Here is a 23,457-nt window from a genome sequence, read left to right as displayed (position 1 = left end):
CAATTTCGGGCGCAATCACAGCACGCAGATGTTGATTAAACAGTTTGCAAGCGTTTTATCTGCTGGACCAGCTCCTGCTTTCACAATCCAGGGACCGCACACAGCCCCGAGAGCGATCCCCGCTCGCCGCAGCCATCGTGCGACCGCGCCGATTCCCCCACGCTCCAGACCTATCCTGCCCTGTTAAGCTCCGTCCTTTGAAATATAGGGCAGTTTCTGTCAGATCCTTCAGCGCGACAGTCAAAAGGGCAAAGCCCTGCCCTTTGTTGCAGCGGGAGGTTTTCCATTGCGGAGCTGGCTCTGATCTCCATCGCTCTGATCTCCATCCGTCCCCGACCACCGGCCTCGCTCTCTGGCCATTACGGGTCAGGGGGCTCGAACTGCGCTTATTTTACATTATTTCGTTTCAGGGCATTGTGCGAAATACAGCTCAGTGTGTACAACAGGGGGAAAGTGATTTTTGTTTCTCTCTGACAGGTCCGGACGAGGCTGCGGCGCTGCCCCGCTCCAGCACCCGCCGCCCTCCATCCCGCGGCAGGGCTTAAGGGACGCGGCACAGCCGCCCCTCCCGGGGCCAGGCGCACCTGCCGGGGGCAGGAGACAGCCGGGGACGCCCGGGGAGGTCCAGAGCAGGACCCGGGTTAGGATCGGGACCAGGACCGGCACCGGGAGCGATCCGCAGCTCCCGCCGCCGCCCCCGCCTCAGCGCAGCCCCCGCGCTGTCCCGGCGTGCCCCGCGCGCCGCGCGCCCCCGCCCTCCCTCACTTCCGGTGTCCGGCAGTGGCAGCGCCGCCGGCGGCGCCCCCGCTCCCCCGGCGCAAGGGGAGGGGGGCGTGCCGAGGGGGGCGTGGCGGACGGAGGGGCCGACGCCCAATCACCGCCCGCCGCTGGGGGAGAGTGGGCGGGGATAGCGCCGGCACGCGCCGCGCAGCCCCGCCCCCCCGCGGCCCCCCCACCCGCCGCGGGCTCGCGCCCCGCGCGCCCGAGGGAGCGTCGGGAGCGCGCCCGGGCGCCCCCCCTTCCCCCCCCTCCGCCGGGTTCTCCCCCCCCCTCCTCCGCCCTCCGCCCCCCCTTCCCCTTCCCCTCCCCACCCGGGAGGAGAGGCACGGAGTGACCGACGGAGCCACCGCTCCGGCCGCTCCGACACCCCGCTCTCCTCCATGGGGCACAGGTAAGCGCGCCGCCCCCCGCCCCCCGGGGCGAGCGGGGGTCGCCATGGCCGCCCCCCCACCCCTCGAGGGGCGGCGGGGAGCCCCCCCCGCCGCTCCCGCACCGCCGCCCCGGTGTTATCCCCGTTATTATCTCCCTTATTATGCCCGTTTTGATCCCTATGCCCGCTTTTATCCCCGTTTTTATCCCCGTTATTCCCCCCACTGGCCGCCCGCCGCGGGGGGAGCGCGGCCGGTCGCGCCCTGCCCGCCGAGGGGGGCACGGAGCCTTCTTTGGGACGCGATGTCCTATTTGGTGTGGGTGGATGGCTTAACTTGGTAAGTGCCGGGTTTAACCCCCCTCCCCCGGCCCTCCCCTCCCCTCGCTCCTCCGCCCGCCCCCCCCTCCTCCCCGTAACCTCCAAAAGGGGAATTTTCCAGCTGGTAATTTCTGCTGCGTCAACACCCAGCTCAAGGGAGAGGAGAAGAGACAAGGGGGCATTTTAACAGCAGCTCCACTTGCGGATAGCCAGCCTCAATCCCGGCTCCAGCATTAAAGCCCTTTCCGCCCCCTAAAAACCAGCATCCGTGCAAGTTGGACCAAGAGTTTGTCAGGAGTGTGGTTCAAAACTGCTTGGAAAAAGGGATGAGGTAATAATACTGGTGAAGCATGTTGTATTTCTCTCTTTCTGCGTGTCTCTCTTTCTCTTTCTCCCTCTCCTCTCTCTTTTTTTTTTTTTTTTTTTTTTTTTTTTTTTTTTTTTTTTTAAAGCCAGGCCTGTTTTGGGTTATTGTCTCCCCCTAAAGCCAGACATAGATCGCCTGGCCTTGCCTCCATTTTAATTGCAGGCTGAAATGGGGGAAGTGACCCTCTTTTAAAAAAAGAAATACAAAAAACCCCAACAAGCAAACAAACAAAAAAAGCCTTGAAAGAATAATGCTGTTCCTTTGGGGGCGATATAGGTGATTTTTCATAAGGCTGTAACAAGTGCAAAAGTGGCTGGAAATGTTCTCTGTCATGCTGGGAAACTAGTGAGGTGTCCTCCCCCCTCCCCAGAAAAAAGTGCTGGTAGAATTTGGCGGAGGGGAGAAGGAGAGGTGCTGGGAGAAGCAGGGGTTGTGCTGCTGGATTGCCTTTGTGTCTCTGTAAATAGACATGTCAGTTCCCAAAGTAATACAAGTAGTGTCTGATAACTCAATCCCAGATGACAAATAGAGAATGGAGCAGATTTTCAGGACTGTAATAGTGGGAGGATTTCTCTTTTGAAACGGAGAGGAAAAAAAAAAATGTTGGTACCTCCTGAGGAGGTTCTTCCCCGGCACGTTATTGTGGAGCGGAGCGTTCGGACGGAATCCGGAGACATAAACCCATATTTATTTATTTTTACACCTGACCGGGGAAAGATAAACAAAGGAGAGTTTAACAGCTCTTTAATGAATTCCTCATGCTTTTTATTTTGCAATCCCAATGATTCATTTGGCAAGCCTTACAGAACGGGATTATTATCAGCATTGTTTAAAGCCATGCTAATTAGGAGATGTGTTTAGCAAACAGTGGCGTTGTAGACACCTGGACCAAAGTTCGTGCATGCATTTTAATTGCATCACTGGTATCATTTTTAGCATTTAGTTGCTGTCATTGAGATGTAGGTCTCAGTTTGTGGACTCAATCAAGTATTTATTGAGTGTGGGTTCCCTGTATGCACAGATCAGCCCTGCTACTAATGCATTAAATGTGTTTTCTCAAAAAAGACAGGGAGTATTTTTTCTCTTTTTATTTCCCTGTGGGGATTATAAGAAGAGGCAGTGATACCCAAGAATAGTGAGAAAAACATAATATTTGAAGAAGAAGCTTTCTGTGACTGGATAGCTCTTTTCTCTTTAATCAATACCTCACTTTTATGCTTTTATAGCCTCTTTTAATTGGAAATAAAATTTGACTTTCCCCTTCTAAACTCTCTCACTGTTTGTCAAGTTTTATATTTTGAAATCCTTAGTGATGGAAAAAAATGGGTGGAGTGTATTATTAGTCACAATATTTTCAACATGTGGTGAGGAATTACAGCTTTGAGGTATTTTTTGGGAGCTGACAGGGAGCAAGCAGAGGAGAATGAGCTACAGGACAGAATTCAGGGGGCTCCCAAATTGCTGAAAAATATCCCGTGGTTTGGTGCGTTCATGGGATAACTGAAATAGAAAACGAATCTTTTGCTTTTGATGCAGCGTGTCCAGGAGGGGGAAACTCACTCACAGTGAAACTTCTCTCGTGGTTGTTTTCATAGGCTGTGTGCTCGCCTGGGTGCAATTGAGTCAATATCAGGCTGGTACAAAAAACGGGGCATTCTAGTAACTCTCACCTGAGGTGTTTATTTCTGTGTTTTAAATGCTGCTCTGATCTGGGGTGTGTAGGACTGAGCCTTTGAAAACATGACCTGTACTTGGGGTTCTTGGAGGCTGGAGAAAATGGGCCACTTTCTCCCCGTGGTCTTTGTTTTCTGGGACAGTTGTACAACAGTGGATATGTTCTTTGCGAGAGGATTTTTTTCATTTTTTAATATCTGGTTGTGCTTAGGGGAAAACCAGTTTAGCAGCTCCCCCCTCCCCAGCACCCCTCTGTCAAAAGGAAAAATGCCTCATGTTTGGAAGATCTGTTAATTGCCTGCTTTTCCTCTGGTGATGTGCTGTGTTTCTGTGAGGTTCAGCATATTCTTTTTGTCTTTGCTATCCACTTGGGTGGATTTTTTTTTTTTTTTTTTTTTTTTTTAGATCCGTGTTTTTGAAGTTTCTAAGCAAAGTTTCCTCTCCTCCCAGCAGCAGCAGCGCAGAGCAGGCTGACACCCAATCCAAACTGCCACTGCCTGCTTTCAGGGCAGAATTATTTCATAAACAGCTCAACCTTTCCCAGGACATTTTTCCCTTCGTGTTGCTGGTTTTACTGGCTGCTCCAGAGCGCTCTGTAACGCTTTCCAGGCTCCCCCTGAATTGGTAAAAAGCATTCACAGGGGTTTTCCATGCTCCTATGTGCTTAGTTTAATGGGCAAACAGAAGGGCAGGGAGAGAGGGCTTTAGTTGAAGTCTTTGAAGAGCTACCTGCAGTTGTAATGGTTATCCCACATGTCTGTTATAATTCCCAGGAGGCAGCAATCTGTGTCCATTCCTGCTGGGAGCACTACCCTGGAAAATTCAGACACTTTACACAGAGAGATTAATTCCATTTTTCTATTTCGCTCCTGGCTTGTGCTAGGCTGGAACATTTTGAAGTGTGGAGCTCACCTGTGTTTTCTGTGTGTGATATTTGAAACTGGGAGTGTGTTCATAGTGAAAGCAAGCAGGCTGTGTGCACAGAGCAGGGGTCATGTTAGGACCTGGCTGTGAGGCAGAGGCAGGAATTTGGTCTGTAGGAAATCCTGCCATCCTACTGCATCCCCAAAGCATCTCCGTGGGAGTTTTGATGATATTTGGGCAAGCACAATAACAGTCAGGGCTCCAGTGTTAAAATTTGTTGCTTCAAAACTTCACTTTATTCTCTTCCCGAGGACTTTTTGTATATTTGTGTTTGCAGCCCCCTTAAACACATCCTTCAGTTGGGTTTCTCAGTTCCCTCTGGATCTGCACTCCTTTAGGCAGGATGAGAAAAAAGCCTGTATCACTTCATGTGGGGCTTCTTTCCTTGAGATGCAAGAGGGAAGAATCTCAACTTCCCTAAACAGATCAACAGTTTTCTGGTTTGTGCTGCCTTGGTGTGTTTGGATGCACAAGGGTGTCCATCCCTTTTAGAGGGAAAGCTGCTCTTTGGGACTCACTTCCCATCCTCCAGCTGTTGATTGAATGTGCTGCTGTGTAACTTCTTGTTACCCATCTCCCCTTCTGTGAAACAGGGGTTTACTCAGCTCTCCCAAACATTTTCATTTATACTGATGAAAAATTGTACTAAAAGTGCTTATTCTTCATAAAGGCAAACCAGTGTGAAGTCCTGGGTGAATTCCCTCTGGGATGTGGTGGAGTCCAGAGGCTGTGGGTGGGGTTTGCTGTCCCTTACCAAGTCAGCTGTGGTGCAGTTATTTTCTGAACAGTTGCTTTAACTTCTTTCATACCCATGTATTTAAGAAACATCAGACTGCTGCTGAGATGCTGGTTTGGAATAGTTTCTGAGCACAGGGTGAGATCCTTGACAGCCATTCTAATGAGATGGAAATTTGTTCCCACTTGGCAGAGTTCAGTTGTGCATAGGTAAGGATGTCCCTGGCACAGGAGGGGAGAGGTGGCTTTGCTGAAATGTGACAGATAGATACTGAATTAGAGCTGAAATTCACCTTTTTGCCTTGATTTTTGGGAATGTGGCTGGCTTTTATTCCAGCCCAGACAGTGATGATCTTGTCCTGTTGCTCACTTGACTCATGTGTGCCCTTGGGAAGAAAAACACCCTGCAAATGTTGGAAGTTGTCCTGTGTTTGCTTTATAGTAGCTCTGAGTTGGCATCTCCTGTACTGGAAAGAGGCACCAAGGTGTCAAAAAAATTCTACAAACACATCTATGAGCTTGTGTGTGGACTAAAATACACTTGTTAAGGAGAATGTCAGTGTGTACCAGGACCTTACCTGCCCAAGAACCCTACTTAGGAAATGAGCAAGTTTTTGTATATTAAAGAATATATTTATACCTCTGTATATTGAAATACCTAGTTATCTTTCCAAATTATTTCCTTGCCATGTATTGAACAAAGTGCTTATTCCATCCATGTGAGTTTGCTTCCTGGTATTTCTCACCTCATGGAGAAGGGCTCTGCAGAAAGCTGATATTTCAGGGCTTTGGCTCGCTCTCTTAGAGGAAAGGGTTAAACAAAATTTGCACCTTTTGCACTGATACAGCATCAGAGGAAATGCCTTCCTGACTGGTGCTCAGATCATGCCATGAAACAGAAGAATCAATGGTCTGTATAGGACATTAGGTGCTTAAAATATCCAAACCCAGCTAATTTAAGTGCCAATAAATGAAGTAGTCAGGGCCCAGTTGCTCTTAACAGTCCTGCTACTATAAGGTTGGAGAATGAGGTGGTGGCTAAATATAAAATGAGCTTTTTGACTTACTTCTTGTTACCAATGTCTCCTTCTTGGCTTCACTCCCCCCCCCCTTTTTTTTTTTTTTTTTTTAGTAGTAGTAGTTGATCAAATCTGGATTATGAGATTTGTTTTAAAAAGTGAACCAGAATCCTTACCCAAGGCACAGAGGGCTTGTCCCATGAATTACACAAACAGAATTAGGTTGTTCTCAGAGCCCTTCATGTGTTATCTTTAGTTTTGCATTGATTGATTCTTTTACTCTTAGATTATTCATGACTCCTTGTGTTTCTTTTCTGTGTTTTAGGTGATCTTTCTCTTGGTTTTTACCCCTGATTTTCTTCTTTTTAAAAATCACCTCATGATTCTTCCTCCTTTGGCTCCCTCCTTTTTTATGTATTGAGTTTGGGAACTTCGGCAAAGATCCCCTAATTGAAAAGCCAAAAACCAATGAGAAATTTTGGGGGAAACCATTCTTCAGGGCAATTCCCAGTGTGATAAGTTTACAGTTCTCTAATCCTCTTTTTTTTTTAAGGTACTTTTTATGTTGTTTTTTTGACTAATAGATGCACAGGGGCAGAGGTTTTTTGCTTAGATTTCTGTTGTGACTTTTTAAAGTAAAAGCTTAAGATCTTGTAGGAGATCTTAAGGAGATCTAATGGCACTTGGACAGGTAAGTGTCATATGAGCCACAGGCATTTGAATTTTTCAGGTTGTTTTTTAATCTTTGCTGCTAGATTAGCAGATATATCTGTAGCTAAATTCTTATATTTTTTTGATGTCACCAGACTTCTCAAGCCTGGTACCCTGTGCCAGTTCTGCCAAGTTCTTGCTGTGTTCTACAGGGTCCATGACATGAGTAGGGTTGGGTCTGTTCTTCTCCTGGTGCAACCAGATGAGAGAGGGAGCAGAGATCAAAAATAGGGGAATGATTTGAGCAACTGTTCCTGTACCAGGATGGGAGACAGGCAGATGGACAGAGTTGGAAGTTCTGGGGAAATGAATAATGGAAATGCAGAGGAAATCCAAGTGCAGTGGAAATATTTCTGCAGGCGAGCAGCTGGAACTGGGTGCACACACCTGTGCCCTGGTGCAAAGGTGCATCCTGTGGGATTAGCAACTTGTTACCCACTGGAATATTGTATTTCAGGTGCATAGCTTTTACAGAATGGAAAGTAAAGCTTCTGTTAGTTATTTGCATATTTACATCTTCGTTTTTGTGTTTGGGTTGTTTGTTTTTTGTTTTATTTTTTAAGTTTTTATAATGTTTGCAAGAGAAGCAAAGTGCTTTCCTCAGTACCTTTGTGGGTGCTGCTTGGTGGTTAAAATCTGGGGATCATGCTGGCTTTTGAAGGCTGTGATGCAGTTGAGGTGGATGGGAATAAAATTCAAATCTGTTCCTTTCACACAACATGGACACATGATTTTTCTGTAACCTTAGGCAAATATTTTGGTTTGGAGGGGAATCACTATAACCATGAGGTGAGATTAATTCCAGCCCCATTTAAAGCGTGTGGCTGGCAGAGGTCACAGAAACATTAACTGAAACTTACATGTCAACTGAAACAATGTTGTTAATTTTTTCTTAAAATCCTTTTATAAACTGCTGGTTTTTTAGAGTGACATTTTCAAAGCACTTCTGGAAGCATAGTCAGGAGTTGTTAACAGTCTTAATACCAGTATGTAAAACTCCTTTACATTAACACAAGGGCTAAATCATTTTTCCTGCGTGATTAATTATAGGAATATATCAGAATGTTTCTTGTTAAAATGGCAAACAGTGTTGTAAACGTGCAGTTATTTTAAACATTGCTTGTAATTCTGTGGCACTGAAGGGCTTTGTAGTGAGTTAAAATTTGGATTTTAATTTTTGCCTCCTATTCTTTCCATTCCCAAACACAGGACATCTTATGAACCTTCTGGAGCTTCTCAGCAGAGACCATTCTCCTCTCTTCATTGAAACATGCACTGTCCAGCTGTGAAACATTGCAAGGTTTATTTTTGCTGACAGGAAACACTTTCAAGTATCGGTAAGCTCTCAGCATTTCAAAGATATTTTTGTCATGTGGTATAGGAAAGAGAAAGGGGACCTGGAGAGAACATGGTTATGAGAGCTGAAACTTCCTCATAAAACCTGACTTAACAATTATAACAAAGGCTCACTTAGAAATCTTGGTTATCTGCAAAAGTTGGAGAAATACCTGTGGCTGTTCTGCTCCCTCCTTGTGGCAGAGGTGCCTCCATCCATCACGGTCCCTCAGTTCTCATCTCTTTGATCACAAGAGGGAAACAGGTGCAGAGCTCCAAGCAAAGAAGAAAAAGTGCAGGGCTCAGCTTTGCCGTTTTTACCAATCGGTTCTGGCTCTTTTTGTGCTCTGGGACCGGTGTAAGTGAGAGTTTTAACAGTAATGGCCCCATGTCTAAGTAGAAATACATACACCTTGTTAACTTTGCTAAGAAAGTAGTTTCCCTTTTGTCTGGCTTGGTCTGGCTCCCTCACTTCACCACTTTATTTTTTCTTAACTGTCCAAATAACAGCACTAAAAGGAGCTGGCCAAAACAATTGCTGTGGAGAAGCAATCAGAAATAGAGAAAGGCAAGGCTTGGCAGTCCAGAATAGAAACAGAGAACAAAGTCACTGGTGTTCGCTTCAATTGGGTCATATTTGTTTTCAAGATTTTCAGTTCTGCTGTTTGCCATAAGACTGCTTGGATTTTCCTAATTACCTTCTTTGTTTATTAGATATTTTATTTCACCTTCTATAATGGCATTAATTTGTGTTGGAAAAGCTTTCTTAACTTTTATCTTCTGATGTTTCCTTTCACAATCTGTTACTACAAAAGGTCAGTCTTGAAGTCACCAGTATTGATTTATAGCTTATTTTCATTAAGAGAGCTAATCTGTATATTGAAAGGGTTTGAAATGCAGAGACTAAAAAGGACTTTATTATGGCTAACAATATGAAGTTTTGAATAAAGTAGACTCAGAAGTGTTAGATTTTAAGTTAAATGTTGCCAGTGTGATGTATATGCTATTCTTAAAAAAAAAATAAAGTCTGTTTTATATAAGAAAAGTAGGTGTCTAAGATGATAGTTGTAGTGAATGTATCCTCACAGACAAAAGCCTTGGTGTAGTTGAACTATTCTTACTCCTTGTGCCTTGTAACCATAAATACTCAGGTTTTCTCTGAGAAGCCTGTCTGTAAATGTGTCTTACTATACCTAAATATCTGTATTTTACACAAAACTTTACAAATCTTGAGATTGTTTGGTCTCTTAACCCAGAATGGTGTCAGCCACTAGAAATTGGCAGCTAAACATTTTGAGAGCAAATTCTCCTGAGTGTTCCACTGCAAATTTCTTTCAGGAGCTGTACTGGTAGCTTTTAAAACTCAGTATTTTATAGGTCAGATAAGGTGAGTCTCTTCAAAGAGTCATTAAAGTGAGAATGTTTTGAAAAGCTCCCAAACAGGAAACCCTGTTGTTCAAGGGTCTGATTGAAGTTTTAGTAGCTAAAATTAGACCTTTTTGTTCCCATACCTTTAAGAAGTAAGTCTTGTTTACATTATTACAAAGTGGTAGCCAGGCTTTTATTAATTTCAATGTATCGATATGCTTGGAGTTGACTTTTTTGGAATTCAGTAAGTCACAAGTAAAGATGTCGTAAATGTGAGTTTGGAGGGAAAGGACTTTAAAACATTTCGCTGTTAGTTTATTGCTAATAATTTGTTCTGGTTTTGTTTTTTGTCAGAGTTCTGTCTTTCTCCTACAAGAGTTCACACCAGCGCTGTCAGAAGGTCACAAACAGGGCACTACCTGTGCTGCCCTGGGGCTGTTGATGTCCTCAGCTGTTGTAGGAGAAACACTAGACCTGGAACCCAGTTTGTTACTGGTAAGAAGTAATTGTCTTGGATTTCATTTGTTTATTTATTCAATATTGCAGTTTACATGTGTTTATTAACTAAATCTGCAAAAATTGCTTGTTACTTACAATATAGCAAAATATGCATATCTGGTATTTTCTTTTTTTTCCCCCTAAAATTTTTAAATTTAGTTTCTAAATTTTGAATTCTAATTACCCCCTTCCTGAAATGTGGAGCACAGCAGTTTTCACTTACCTATCATTTTCAGTCCTGGTTTTCTCTTGAAATTCTTCATGTGCTGTCAGAGCTAATGAAGGTTAATAAATGGATTTTTCTATGAAATCCTGTGTTTTGATTGCCCTTTTTTGCTGTCCAGCTCCTGCACATTGGCTGACCCATAATTTCAGGTGGATAGTTTGACAAGTGAAAGGCCACAGCCATGTCTCTGGTTTAAAGTTTTGGAGTAGAGTGAAATGCTTAATAATGACTCCCTGCTATTTTAAGTTGTGCTGCTGGAGTTAGATTTTCCTTGTTCTTGTCTGGACTTTGGAAACAAAGCTTTAATGGATGGTGAAATGCTGGAAGTGTGCAGTGTTCTACTCTGCTGTTTGAACTTTACTCATGGACTTTTCTGGATTGTGTCTGCTACAGATTCTAAACAGATGTTGTTTTAATGTTCTCTATGATGGGGCAATGTTGGCTTGAAGTTGGAGAAATCTTGGAGAATCAGACCAATGTTAATAAATTTTTGTAGGGACTTGGGGCTCTTTTTGCCCTGCAATCACAGACAATTCAGTGGGGCTATCAAATTTGGTCATGAAAATGGAATTAGTATTTCTCTTTAAGTTTACTAAAAATCATGTGCCTCCCAAATCCCCGCCCTTTCTGTAGTTCTATAGTTTTTCCCAAGGTGAATGGTGAAACTTTTATTTTCTTCCTGTGAGTCCCAGCCCATGAGCCCCTGCACTGCTGGGCTGCAGTTAAATGTTCCCATCCCTGCTCATCAGGGAGAGGTGCTGCTCCTTGTTTGCGTGAAACCCTGAGCCCTGAGTGACCCCTCTGGCCCAAGGGTCTGGTTTGAGCTATTTACAAACATCTGCCTCTTTCTCCTCCAGTTCAGAGTTGTGGTTGGGATGACCAACTTAAAGCAAGGGATGATTGGTTTCAGGAATCAGAATGGGGTAAAGGAGTTTCTTTTTTGGCAGCTGTTCATTTTTGTAAGCTGTTACTTATATTTATTTTGGACAAAGATGATCATATGAATATAATTTGGTGTTATATAGTATCAAGAAATTGAAACTCTTTCAGAATTGTGTGCTGCTGTTCCTCAAACACAGGTGTGAGACAACACTGCTGTTGTGGAAATTTGTGCTTGTGAAGCTCCTGAGCAGTGCCTTTGCAGAGAGTTACCATCCATGAAGATTCTGAGTCTTCTTTTTCTCTCCTTTACTGTTCTTTTCAGTTCCGAAGGGGTTTTGTTCTCCATTCTTTTCAGCACAGGGCAGATGGGGAGTAGGAATCCTGTGCATTTCTGTTGTCTTTAACTGGATAAGAGTGAAACTTGCATGCACACAGTGTCTTGTTGTGCAAGGAAGCATTTCAAACCCAATCTCACCTTACAGAGCTCCTTTGCAGAGGAATTTTAAAAATGTTGGAATGTCTTGGGAGTGGAAACATGGACAGGACACAGGGGAAGCAGAGAAGTGGGGTGTGTTTGTTGGATTTTTGTGTAATAAAGCATTGGAGTGAATTGGAGTTCTTCCTTAATCTGTTTTTACTTTTCTCTGAAGGGAGAGGGGGGAGGAAACAACACATTTTTGGTTAAATTCCAGTTGGCATGTTTTCTCTAGGGAGCAGAGTGGTGGAGGAGTGCACTAGTGAGCATTTTGGTGCTCTTTACCTTTGGTCCTTGGTTTTAAGTGTAGAAACATGCTGAGAAAGTTGATGTAGATGAAATGCCATGCAATTTAAATCTACAGTTCACTTACAGTCTCAGAAAAGAAAAAGTAACTAACCAAACAAATCCTAACAGCAATCCCCCCCCCCTCCAAAAAAAAAACCAACCAAAAAAACAAACCTCCAGGCCTTTTTTTTTCCCTGTTTTCTTTCTGAGGGAAGGAAGTTTATTTTTGTCCCCACTATTTCCCAGGGGACTGCTCTGTAGAGGATTTTGTGTGCAATTCATTTGTCATCTGTGACTTTTTGTCAAAATGTAAGTAATGTACTGAGATTTAGCTGCAACAAATTTGTGCTCCCTAATTTTAGTGATGTTAAGTTAGGAGACTCATTCGTGGGCTGAGAAATTTGCCAATAAATAAATATTTACTCTTCTTAAAACCTTTCCAATGGGAAGTGAAGTGTGATTTAGAATCCTACTGTGCCATCAGGTGCTATTTTCATGTTTAAATAACTGTACTGGCAGTGCAAAATAAACCACTTTCATAGGTTCACTCTAGCTAGGGTTAAAGATTGTATAAATTATTTATGCTTACTTCAAGACCGGGGTTTTCTGATACGAGAAATAAAAGCAATCCTGTATCTTTACAGAAGTTTGCATGAAAGTGACTCTTAAATCTGCTCACTTTGTGTTCTTGCTGTTAAGTGCCATGGTTTAGTTTGGGACATTTTTTTTTTAGTTCTTTTTGGAGGAGTAATAGACTTGAATTACTGCCTGTGAACTGGCTTATGAAGAAAGCCTGATCTGCTACAGTTTTATTTTGTGGAAAATCTTCAACTGAGCTTTTCTAGTTCATTGGCTTCCTGGAAAGTTTTCTTGTGGCCATGTGGCCTAAAGAATTCTGGTGGATGCTCAAATTTTAAAGCCTTCATGTACTAAAAAGACCTGAGATAAACAAAAAAATACATCATTAATCTTTGAGGTCTGTTTCTAAGAAATCTCCAATTTATTCCATCTTCACTGTGCTTCTACAGAAGTTTGAAGGGTACAGCTTTTCTGAAGAAATCTTTCCACAACATTTTTAAGTGGAAATAAATATCCTTACCAGGGAAAGGGAAAAAAAAAAAAGAAAAACAAACCATCAACAAGCCACAAAACAGCATGTGAAATTGGAACACAAGAACAGGGTTTTAAAGCTTCCTGAATTTTTAACTACTAGCAAATTGCCTTAAATTTAACTTGGATTAATTCCCTGGTGATCCTTGACATTAAACGGATGTTCTGGTTTGACATGGGTAGACAGAAAACTAATTAATTCCTCTGAATTTGAGGCATATTTAATTTTCTTCCCTAAAGACCTCTTGTTTAAAAGGTACAATGCTGTGACAGATGTTGGGTGTGAGGGAGCAGACCTTGTGACAGAGGAAGATCAAGACATCTACAGTAATAATTCCTGATTTGGAAACTGTTACATTTTATTGATTACACTGAACATGGGAGTGTCCACCTCACTGCTTGCTTGGAGGAGTTGTAATGTGCCCACCTCAGTGGTCAGAAAGGAGTCTTGCAGAGATTTTTGTGTCCTTATGTTTAGTAAAAATTCCCTGGTATCTTTTCTCTGACCTTATCTTCTATTTCCTAAAGAGATGAGCAAGACATCCATCCATCCATCCATCCATCCATCCATCCATCCATCCATCCATCCATCCATCCATCCATCCATCCATCCATCCATCCATCCATCCATGTCAATGCCTGAACCTCAAACTGCTCCAGTCTAAACCAAAAGTAGCAAGAGACATATTTGAAATTCTGTATTTCTGCCACAGGCAGCTTAAAAAAGGACAAGATGTATCTGAAGTGGATTGTTATCAGTGGGGGGGAGACCTGACCCAATGAACTAAACTGAATAAATGTATGAGATAGCAAAGAAATAAAATCTCAAGGAATTGATACAATTTCCAGTTGAAGACTATTTCCAGTTGAAGAAGGAAAAATGTGCAATAAATTCACAAGAGCAAGTGGACACATTGACAAATACTGTGATGCTAATCTGTATGAAATTGAGGAAGAGAAAATTATCCTTGCAGGAGATTTCCTGGCCCTCCTCCTCATAGTTCCAGGGAGTTTGTGTTTTGGAATATGGATTTTAATATCCATGAAGGAACAGTGAAAGGAAATGCCATATCCAGAACATTCTGACCCTTTCCTCACTGTGGGCTCTGAGGTTTTCTTCCATCTTCCCCTGAATTGTGTGGATATGGCAGCTGTTGGAGACACGACTGGTGATGGACAGCTCACTTTATCCTATGTGGCAATTCTTATTTCCTGAGGGGACTAAGCTGACTCTTCAGCTCCTAAAAGTAGATGCAGTAGTGGTTTCTGGAATAAAGACAAAACTGAGCTGTCACTCTGCCTTAAGAGGTGGTTCTTTCCAACGTGGAGATGTTGGGAAGTGCTGGCAGCCACCTCCAGAGCCTGGCTTAGAGAGATGCTGTCCTGGCTGGTGCCAGCACAACCTTTTGAGGCCAAACACCTGAAAATTAATTTATTTTTCTTTCCATACTCCCCAGCCTTGATTCTTGGTTTGATTCTTACCGATTTATTTTGTTTATTTGAGACAGAGATGGTGTCTGGGTGAGGATTTGGTTTGAGGTCTCTGGGCAGATTTCTGTGGTAAATAGGTGTGTGCAGCTGCACTGGTATTGACCTCTTTCAATTCAATAAAAAAAAAAAAAGAAAATATTGGCTTCTCTGTGCATTCTGTGCTTAATTCTGCAGAAAAGCTGCATGGTTTGAAGTGGATGAACACAGTTCAGCCTGCCTGTGTTGCAGGAAGAAGGTCCTTCCTCTCTAGAGGGAAGCAAACATTGCTCAATGATCAGGGACCAGCTGGCCTTGCAAATTAGGATCTTTGGGGCTGCAGAGAGGCAGCTCCATCCTTGCAGAACTGGAGGAGCTTGGAGCAGTCTTGCATAACTTGAACTTTTGAATCATCAGGTGTCTCTCTAGGAGAAGGTCCCACCTCACGGATGTTCTGTGGGCTGGGAGGTTCTTTTCCAGCCCACAGTGACTAAACTGCAGCTATTTTGCTCCTGCCAATGATAATAATAGCACAGGGTAGGGGAAGGGGGCAGGGTACTTGTGGATCTGTGTTCCACAGCCCAGGAAACACACTTGAATGTGCCAAGGAAACTTCCTGAATCACGGCTGCGCTGCCCACTGCTGCGAGCCAGTGGGAGCAGATGGTGCTGAGTTTGTGTGTGAGCTCTGTGCATGTTGGAAAGGGGCTCCAGGCTGGAAACATCCTCCTTAAAGTCAATGCTAACCCTGAAGCATGTGTGCTTTAAGGCTGTACAACCTCAGAGGTTTTGTTTTTATAAGTAACAACCAGCAGCCTAAACCCAGGCTTCTGATGAGCGTGCCTGCGCATAATAACATTTGGAACTGGGTCCAGTTTTACAGTTGTGTGTGGACATGTGGACACTCATATCAGTTCTACAGTTGGGACTTTTTATGTTGGAACAAATTTTAAGCTTCTGAGAGAAAGAAGCTTCACCTTGTTGCTCTTAAATAGTTGGACTATTAAACCACTGTTCCGTGGTAGATAAATCTGGATAGTAAGTTCCAAAAAAAGTGGTATAAGTTAGAGAAAATGGCAGAATTGAATGTCAAAGGATTTGTAAAGCTGTGGAATTAAAGGCAAGTATGGAGTTGCAAAGATTGTAACTGGAAAAAATTCAATCTGAAAATCCTCACACTGCTGACTGCTGTCAACATTTAGGACCTTTTTTCTGTTTAGGGGTGTAAGAGGAGGATAATCTGGAGCATAACTTAGAAGATACCTTGCTGCTGGCACCAGCTAGCCTGTTATTTTGGATAATACTGCCAAATTTTATGAAAGGTGATCAAATGCGCTTGTGAATTTTTCTCAGCTTCATGTTGGTCATGAGAAGTTCTCTACTCAGCATCTGGGGGTGGCTGCAGGGTAAACTTGGAGATGTAAAGCAAGGAAATAACAGATTTATTGCAAAGTATTGCTTGTAAGTAGTTCAGCTTCAAATAACATTAATTTCATAGTTGTGATCTATTGCCAGTTTAGTTTGGGTGGGGACTTAAAACTTTCCTTGGATTTGCTTGTTGCTCTTGTGACTTTTAAGCTATTTTTATAGCCCCTCCACGGGAGTATAACAAGGGAAATGCTGGGTTCAATTGGCTCTTGCTGTTTGAGGATTTCAGCTCCTCTGTGTGCTGCACACAATGCTTGTTCCCTCGAGGAAAATGTGTTACAGTGTGCCCCTCAGTAGGCTATGGGCATCTGAGCATGGTTTCAAGTGCAATATCTCTTTCAAAACCAGATTTCCACAAATTCACAGTAAAAACTGACAGCTGTTCTTCTCTGCTTACTTCAGATGTTTTTTTTTACAAGTTTGTAGTAATTTAAAGAAACATTTGCTCTGGGATATTACGAGCCACTGGAGGATTGGCTTCTAATCTAGTCCTTTTTAATGTAAATTATTTGTAGTCTGGCCAAAGTAAGGTGCATTTTGTAATGAATGTGGAGGCATTGCAGGCAGTAGCTGTATTTGTGGCACTCTTCCCAGATGAACCCGTTGCTTCTTTTGGTACAACCCAGGGGTTTGTCTCAGCCTTGTCTTGGATTTTGTAATCCTATCATTTCCTTCCCTCTGCAGGACTTGTGGAAGAGGAAACATAAAGATCTCCAAATGAATAACCGAAAGGAAGATATGGAAATTGCTTCCCACTACCGTCACCTGCTGCGGGAGCTGAACGAGCAGAGGCAGCATGGGATCCTCTGCGACGTCTGCATCATCGTGGAGGGCAAGATCTTCAAGGCTCACAAAAACGTCCTCCTGGGCAGCAGCCGCTACTTCAAAACCCTCTACTGCCAGGTCCAGAAAACCTCAGATCAAGCCACAGTCACCCACCTGGACATTGTCACCGCCCAGGGCTTTAAGGCAATCATTGACTTCATGTACTCGGCGCACCTGGCGCTGACCAGCAGGAACGTCATCGAGGTGATGTCGGCCGCCAGCTACCTGCAGATGACAGACATCGTGCAGGCCTGTCACAACTTCATCAAAGCAGCTCTGGACATAAGCATCAAGTCTGATGCCTCGGAGGACCTCGTTGATTATGAGCTGGGAGCCCCTTCCAGCAGCAGCACGGACGCTCTGATCTCAGCGGTGGTGGCTGGCAGGAGTATATCCCCCTGGCTGGCTCGGAGAACCAGCCCAGCAAACTCCTCTGGGGACTCAGCCATTGCCAGCTGCCACGAGGGAGGGAGCAGTTATGGGAAAGAGGATCAAGAACCAAAACCAGACAGCCACGAAGACATTTCATCCCAGTCTCTCTGGGCTAGTGACATGGGCTATGGGTCTTTGCGTATCAAAGAGGAGCAGGTGTCCCCGTCCCACTACGGAGGGGGTGAGCTGCACTCTGCCAAGGATAGTGCAATACAGAGTGGGTTCTCAGAGCAAGGAGGGGGGGATGGCTGGCAGCCCACGGGCCGCAGGAAGAACAGGAAAAACAAAGAAACTGTCAGACATATAACACAGCAAGTGGAGGATGACAGCAGGGCAAATTCTCCTGTGCTGCCCCTTTTACCTGCCTCAGGATGGCCGTACAGCAGTCGAGACCCAAGTAAGTAATTCTTCCAGTTTTTGGGGATGAAAACATTGAGTTAATTAGATCTTTTTATGGGATGATCTTATCAGCCTCTGAAATAGGAGCTTGCCAGAAATACAAAATGTAGAAACTTGTGTTGCCAACAATTTAGAAGCACCAAGCACTGAGTGGTTCAGTCAGGAGCCTCAATGGAGGTTGGTTCTCCTGTAAAAATGGTGGTTATGTTTTGGCTTTGAACGACATGAATCACCCCAAAACCACCACTAAGTGTTGGAATTAATGAGAGAAAAGGTTAAAAGAATTTATTTTAGCAGGTGTGGACATTGATGTCAAGGTTGAAGAATTTTCCTTTCACTGTATATTGATGAGGTAATTACACCACACACGCAGGTGTAATTTAGTCTTACCGATAGCATCTTCAGAATTTCCTGGTATTCAGGTGTCACTTTCTCTTGGGTAAGAAAACCACCATAGCTTCTTGCTGGTAATGGCAGGATAAGTGTTTAGTAACTCTCAAGAACAACATGTTTTTCTGAGGCATCACTATGGCTTCAAGTGTATTTTGATGTGTGACTGCTTGTGGTCTGAGACGAGTGGCTGTGTTTAAAGTGTGTAGCCAGCAAGAAAATTGTTTTCTTGACTTCCTTTGAATCTTCAGTAGTTTTTTTTTTGACTCAAGATAGCTGGCCCATTTGATTCATTAATCTGTGGCAGTAAATAGATTCAGGAATGCTTCTGGAATAGGAGTTTGGTGGGTTTTTCTAAGGACTTATGGGAGTGTGTTAGTAAACTCTCTCAAGCTGACTTCAAGAACTTAGTCTGTGCTGTGAGTTAGCCTGTGTTTCATTGCATACCAAGTCAACCAGGAGAAGGGTGTGTGAGATTATAGACTTTTATGTTGCCAAATTTGGATTAAAAAAACAATACAAAGAGTACTGAAAGTCTTGAAAGTCTTTATGGGTTGAAAAAGGAGGTTGAAGTTGCTCACATATTGGAGTTTAAATGTGGTTTTCATTGAACAGTAATTCTGCAAATGTCTTTAGATTTATTATGTTTTATGGTTATCTGCTGCAGCAAGATAATTGCATGTAATTATTCTAATTAGCTGATGATAAAATCTAAACAACGTCAGAAGAAAAATACAAGATAATTTAAGGCAACAGTGATTTATGAAGAATCTCAATTTTTGCAATGCATGTATTTTATCCTTGTTTTGAGTGAAGACTCAGCATGGATTGCTTGGTCTCTGTTCTCATGCAACTAGTTTTCATTTTCCACGGCATCCCATAAAAACAGCTCCATCACTTGTGCTGTCTGAGGGATGTGGGTTTGGACAGGTACCTGCAGTGAACCAGACATGTTGGAGTGGCTGCAGAAACAGAGCTGTAGCTCTGATCCTCTTGGAAAGCTGGGTGCAGACTGAATATCTTTATGGAAAATAGTGCACAACAGCAGAGGTTGTATTACTGGAAGCTGAATGAAACTTAGATTATTTAATTCCTAATTGTTAAGGAATTAAATTGGAGTGGCTGCTCTCAGATGAGAGGAAGATGGCTCAGGGGGTTGACTCAGCACAGTGCTGAGACAGCATGTCAGCAGGCACATCAAATTATTTGTTCCAAATCCTGCCTTAAGTGCAGTTTCCAATAAAGGAGGTGGTTTCAGTGGTGGGAAAAGGGCAACTGGATGGTGGTGGTTGGGGGAAGAGTTTCAATATTCCAGCAATAGTGCTGGTAAAAGACAAGAAAAAAATGAGCGGCAAGACTTCTTGCTGTCCAAAATGAAAAATGAACAGGTGTGGGGGCTGCCTGTGCTGGCAGTGGCAACTGGCAGAGAGCAGTGTGTCCATGAGGAACAAGGGGGGGTGTGGAGACTGAGCTGCTCCTGGGCTCCCCAGATTGGCCATCTGGAGAGGTGAATGCAGGTGAAATTCTCCTTTCTGCCCTGCTGGACTGGGAGGTTCCTCTGCATTGTGGGGCCTGAAATTGTGGAATGGGTGCATGTGGGCTTAGCAGCAGGGAGTGTCTCTGCAAGCCCTGCCTGTGTTGTAGGTCAGGTTGTGGTGTCTTTGGGGATTTTTTCAGTATGATTTCAAAGGATTTGAGATCCATACATGTTCAGTTTTGATTAACCTTGGACACCTTGTCCACAGGCAGCCTCTTGTGTGGTAAAACTTGGTTTGGGGAAAATCAAATGAGCACTCAGGTGAGGCTGCTGCTCTTTCACTGTGAAGTAGAAGCAACCCTGCTACCCCAAAAACATCCCTGTCTGGGGCCCTGCAAGCAATAGGGTCTTCTGGTCTTGCATGAGTATTTCCCATATCCAGCAGATGGGAGATTTTTTCCAGCAAACTTCATATCCTGAGCTACAGGGTAGTGTTTGAGCTGGATTTTGGTACCCCAGATTCTTCCCTCTCCTGTTAGAATTCAGCTGTGCTATAGGGATGTTGCAGACTTGAATCCTAAGTGTGAAGAATAATTGATTTTTTTGGTGTGCAAATGGGTAATGACAGTGCAGACACTTGTAACAAGTATTTGGGCTGTGCTTAAATTTCAGCTTGAAGTTGTCTTTGATTTAGTCATGTCAGGTTTCATTTTTTAAAACAGACTTCATAGTCTGGGGCTCTCTTTTACCTCATTTATTTAAAAGTATCCCTATCAGCAATGTTCACAGCTAAGATGGAAAGCTACTCACTCACTGAGGAAATGGGTGTTGAATGTTCTTTCAGAAGTAACTGGGAGGAAAGAAAGTTACCTAGAACTCTCTGTTCTTTGAGGCTCGTTCACTTTTCTGATCCTATCAGTTATTTTAAGATGCTGCTTGCTAAGGCTGAAAGTTCTTGCTGGGTTCACTGGGGTGGTTTGCAAATGCCTCTCTAGTGCTGGGCTGACACAGACATTGCATTCTGGAAATGCAAAAGCTGATTAAGGAGAATACTTCTTCAAAGCTCAGTCTTCCTCCTAAAATGGTGTCAGGTACTCTTTTGGTCTTGTTGCAGACAGCACTGCATTTCAGCAGCATTTTGGAAGGGGAAACTTACAAGTAACCGTTGCATCACCCTTTAAATTCAGTGATTATTTGGGGCAGGATATTCACAGATGAAAAATTTGTGAATTACTTCCTACTTTTCTATTATATATAGGATTATTTAATTCCTGTTACATTACAAAGAAGAACATTGCAGTCACTGAAACTTTGGTTTTGAAACAACTCAGCTCATTCACACTCAGCAATGGTGCTGCTATCAGTGGGAAAAACATTCTTATCAGTACAGGCAGGTGCAAATCAATGATATCTCAAAAAAAGACACAGATTTTATTTAAATTGAAAGGCTATGAAAATTCTGTGTGAATCCATTGATTTCCCTTATGCTGGTGGGGTGCTGTTGAGAGTTTTGGAATCTGACAACTTTTGAGATTAAAATAAAAAGGAGTGTCTGGAGTAATCTTATTAATGTTAATCTAACATAATGGAAATAGCAAGAGATTGCTAATGTCTGCCATGAAGATTGTCTTTTTCATCCAAGAAGGAATGATCAAATGGGATTTGCAGAAGAATGCAAATGGAAAACTGAGGTGCAGGACTGGGGCTGTGATTCAGCTCTCAGTTTCTCAGGGTGGCGTCAGTCAAGCACAAAGCTTGATGAGCACCATCTTTTCATGCTAGTCTCTATTCATTAATTTGGACTGTCTGTTTAGCATCAAACACATTAGATTTTGTCTTTCTCATCCTGTTTGGGCTGTTCAGGATGTCAGTCTGTCATTCCTTGTAGGAAACATTCATATATATGTTTTCCTCATCAAGACACATTAACTTGAAGCAGCAGTTCTCCAAAGTAAACTGAAGGATGGGCTTTTATAGATAATAATTTTCTTCATATTTGAGCCAAGAAGAATTTCCTCCATGGACTTGCCAGAAGAACAGGTCTGCCTTTTATTTTATGCCTTTTTCTTAAATTTTAGAGATTTTCTAAAGAAACATATGTTTTAGTTTTTGTTAGTTTTCATATCAAAGATTCTTATGAAATTCAGAAGTAGTCTTGTGCCTTCAGCATCTTTATTTGCCTTAGGTTCCTGTTCCTTTAACCTTGCTGGTTAAAAGTTTTTCAGGATTACACATCTTGAGGACTACAGGATCAGATGGTGTTTGGAAAAGAGACTGGGTATCTTCACTGTTAAGCCAGCAAAGTGTTGCTGGTTTTGTCTCTTCATGTAATGGAAAACTGTCACTTGAAGGGTGTCTTCTGAAGAATTTATTGACGACTTTATTAATGTGTTAGTTCAAGCATGGTAGTTATGATTCAGGAATTTATTTCCAAGGAAATACTCCCACACATCTTCTGAGTGTTTGCACCCAAAAGCTGCAAGTGAATTTCTGTGTGCCAATTGACTGTGAAATGAAGCTAATTATTTTAAAAACAGAGCAGCCCTTTCTAAAGGCACCACAGTTTGGGAACTCTTTTCTTTCCTTTAACACATGCATTGGAATTGCTGTGCTCTGTTCTGAAGAGCTTCAGGACTTGGGTAAGCCCAGACTGGTGACCTCCATGGGAAGGACAAGCAGGACTTTACTGTATCCTCCTGACTTTGCAGAGCTCACAGTTTCTTTAACGTTTTCCCCATCAAAATCTTTAATTATGCACAAGCTTCCTCCCTCCTGGTGAGGAGCTGTTGGAGTTGCTGCTTTTCCAATGCCACACGTGTGGCTGCAGTGCTGCTGCAGGAGCTCTGCTCCCCAGGAAACCTGGAGACAGCTGCTCTCCTCAACATTCCCCATCCCTTTTTCTGTCCTGGTTTCCAGAGAGCAAATTATGATTACAGGAGCTGTTGGGGAGCACAGATGCTGAACAGTTGGATCACATAGGGAGCTTACATTGCAAAAGGCTTCAGAGGCAGGCAAGGAAGAGCTTGTTCCAGATGAGCTCAATGAAGTTTCTGCAGGTGAGGTCTCTGGACCTGAGTACAGGAAGGTGAATGTGTGGATCGCCTTAGCACAGGATGATTTTATTCTTGAAACAAAATCATTGTTGTTTTTTTCTCAGCAAGCTGCTGGGCTTCCTGTGACTCTGTCCCTTTGTCAGTGCAAATCTTCAGATCTTCCCTTGATTCATATTTGCAAGTCATTATTAAATAAGTAATTCCCCTGAAAATTCCCCTGTTCCTGTTGTGGTATTTGGCAAACATATTGGTCCAACTAGAGGAATCCACATTTTGCAAAATGAGAAAGGGGGGGGGAAGATGAGTGTGGTGTTGGTACTCAAGATTCAGGTGTTTAAGGAACTCCCAAAGATTTTTGTTTTGTTCTACAAGACAAAAATGAATGTATTGAAGGAGGTGCTAAGAGAAGTTTTGGAAGTGGGCAGAGTTGAAATTATCCAGCCAGAAAAGTCACTGGGACAGAATACAGTCAGTTCCTCTTCCTTTGAATGGATTTTTGCTTTGAAGAGAGGGAGTCTCCAGTCCACCTGCCATGGTCTGAGTCCTGGTTGCAGTGGGAAAACTTCAGGTGTTTTAATGGTTTAAATGTTTGTTACAGCCATGACTGAAAGGTGGGCTGAAATTTCTTTCTTTCTTTTTATCCTAAAATTTCAGTTGTCAGATCAATGTCTGATATCCTAAAAACCAACACAGGCTCAAATTTTAATAATTTCCTACTTTTAGTTTGTTACTTAGACCTTTTTTATGCCTCGTTTTGGAAAGATCACTTTTTAAGCAGGATAGATGTTTTGGATTAAAACAGCTTATTGGAAAGGTGTTGGAGTATTTTTGAGGGTAGGTAAACTACAAATTGCCTGCCACTTGGAAAATTAAGTTAATTACTGCATTTCCCCACCTTCTTTTACAG

At 43.1% G+C, this 23,457-nt stretch overlaps 1 protein-coding gene across 4 annotated transcripts in view; it reads left to right on the top strand.

Moving 5' to 3' along the window:
* Positions 1 to 985: 985 nt before the first annotated feature.
* The window catches only part of ZBTB46 (zinc finger and BTB domain containing 46), a 48,535-nt gene continuing 26,063 nt past the window's right edge, over positions 986 to 23,457 (top strand). For 2 of the 4 annotated variants that reach the window (XM_036395803.2, XM_036395799.2), the window contains exons 1-5: positions 986 to 1,487; positions 1,619 to 1,799; positions 8,108 to 8,235; positions 9,958 to 10,096; positions 16,659 to 17,628. In XM_036395803.2, coding sequence (XP_036251696.1) covers positions 10,043 to 10,096; positions 16,659 to 17,628 — 1,024 coding nt within the window. In that variant the 5' untranslated portion in view covers positions 986 to 1,487; positions 1,619 to 1,799; positions 8,108 to 8,235; positions 9,958 to 10,042. Of the gene's footprint in view, positions 1,488 to 1,589; positions 1,800 to 8,107; positions 8,236 to 9,957; positions 10,097 to 16,658; positions 17,629 to 23,457 lie in introns of all 4 variants that reach the window. The other 2 variants (XM_036395801.2, XM_036395802.2) reach the window with 2 other exon arrangements.

The sequence above is a fragment of the Molothrus ater genome, chromosome 17 (assembly GCF_012460135.2).
Source record: "Molothrus ater isolate BHLD 08-10-18 breed brown headed cowbird chromosome 17, BPBGC_Mater_1.1, whole genome shotgun sequence".
Lineage (NCBI taxonomy): Eukaryota > Metazoa > Chordata > Aves > Passeriformes > Icteridae > Molothrus > Molothrus ater.
Note: the sequence above shows the minus strand (reverse complement) of the source record. Positions and strands in the feature narration are given on the sequence as shown.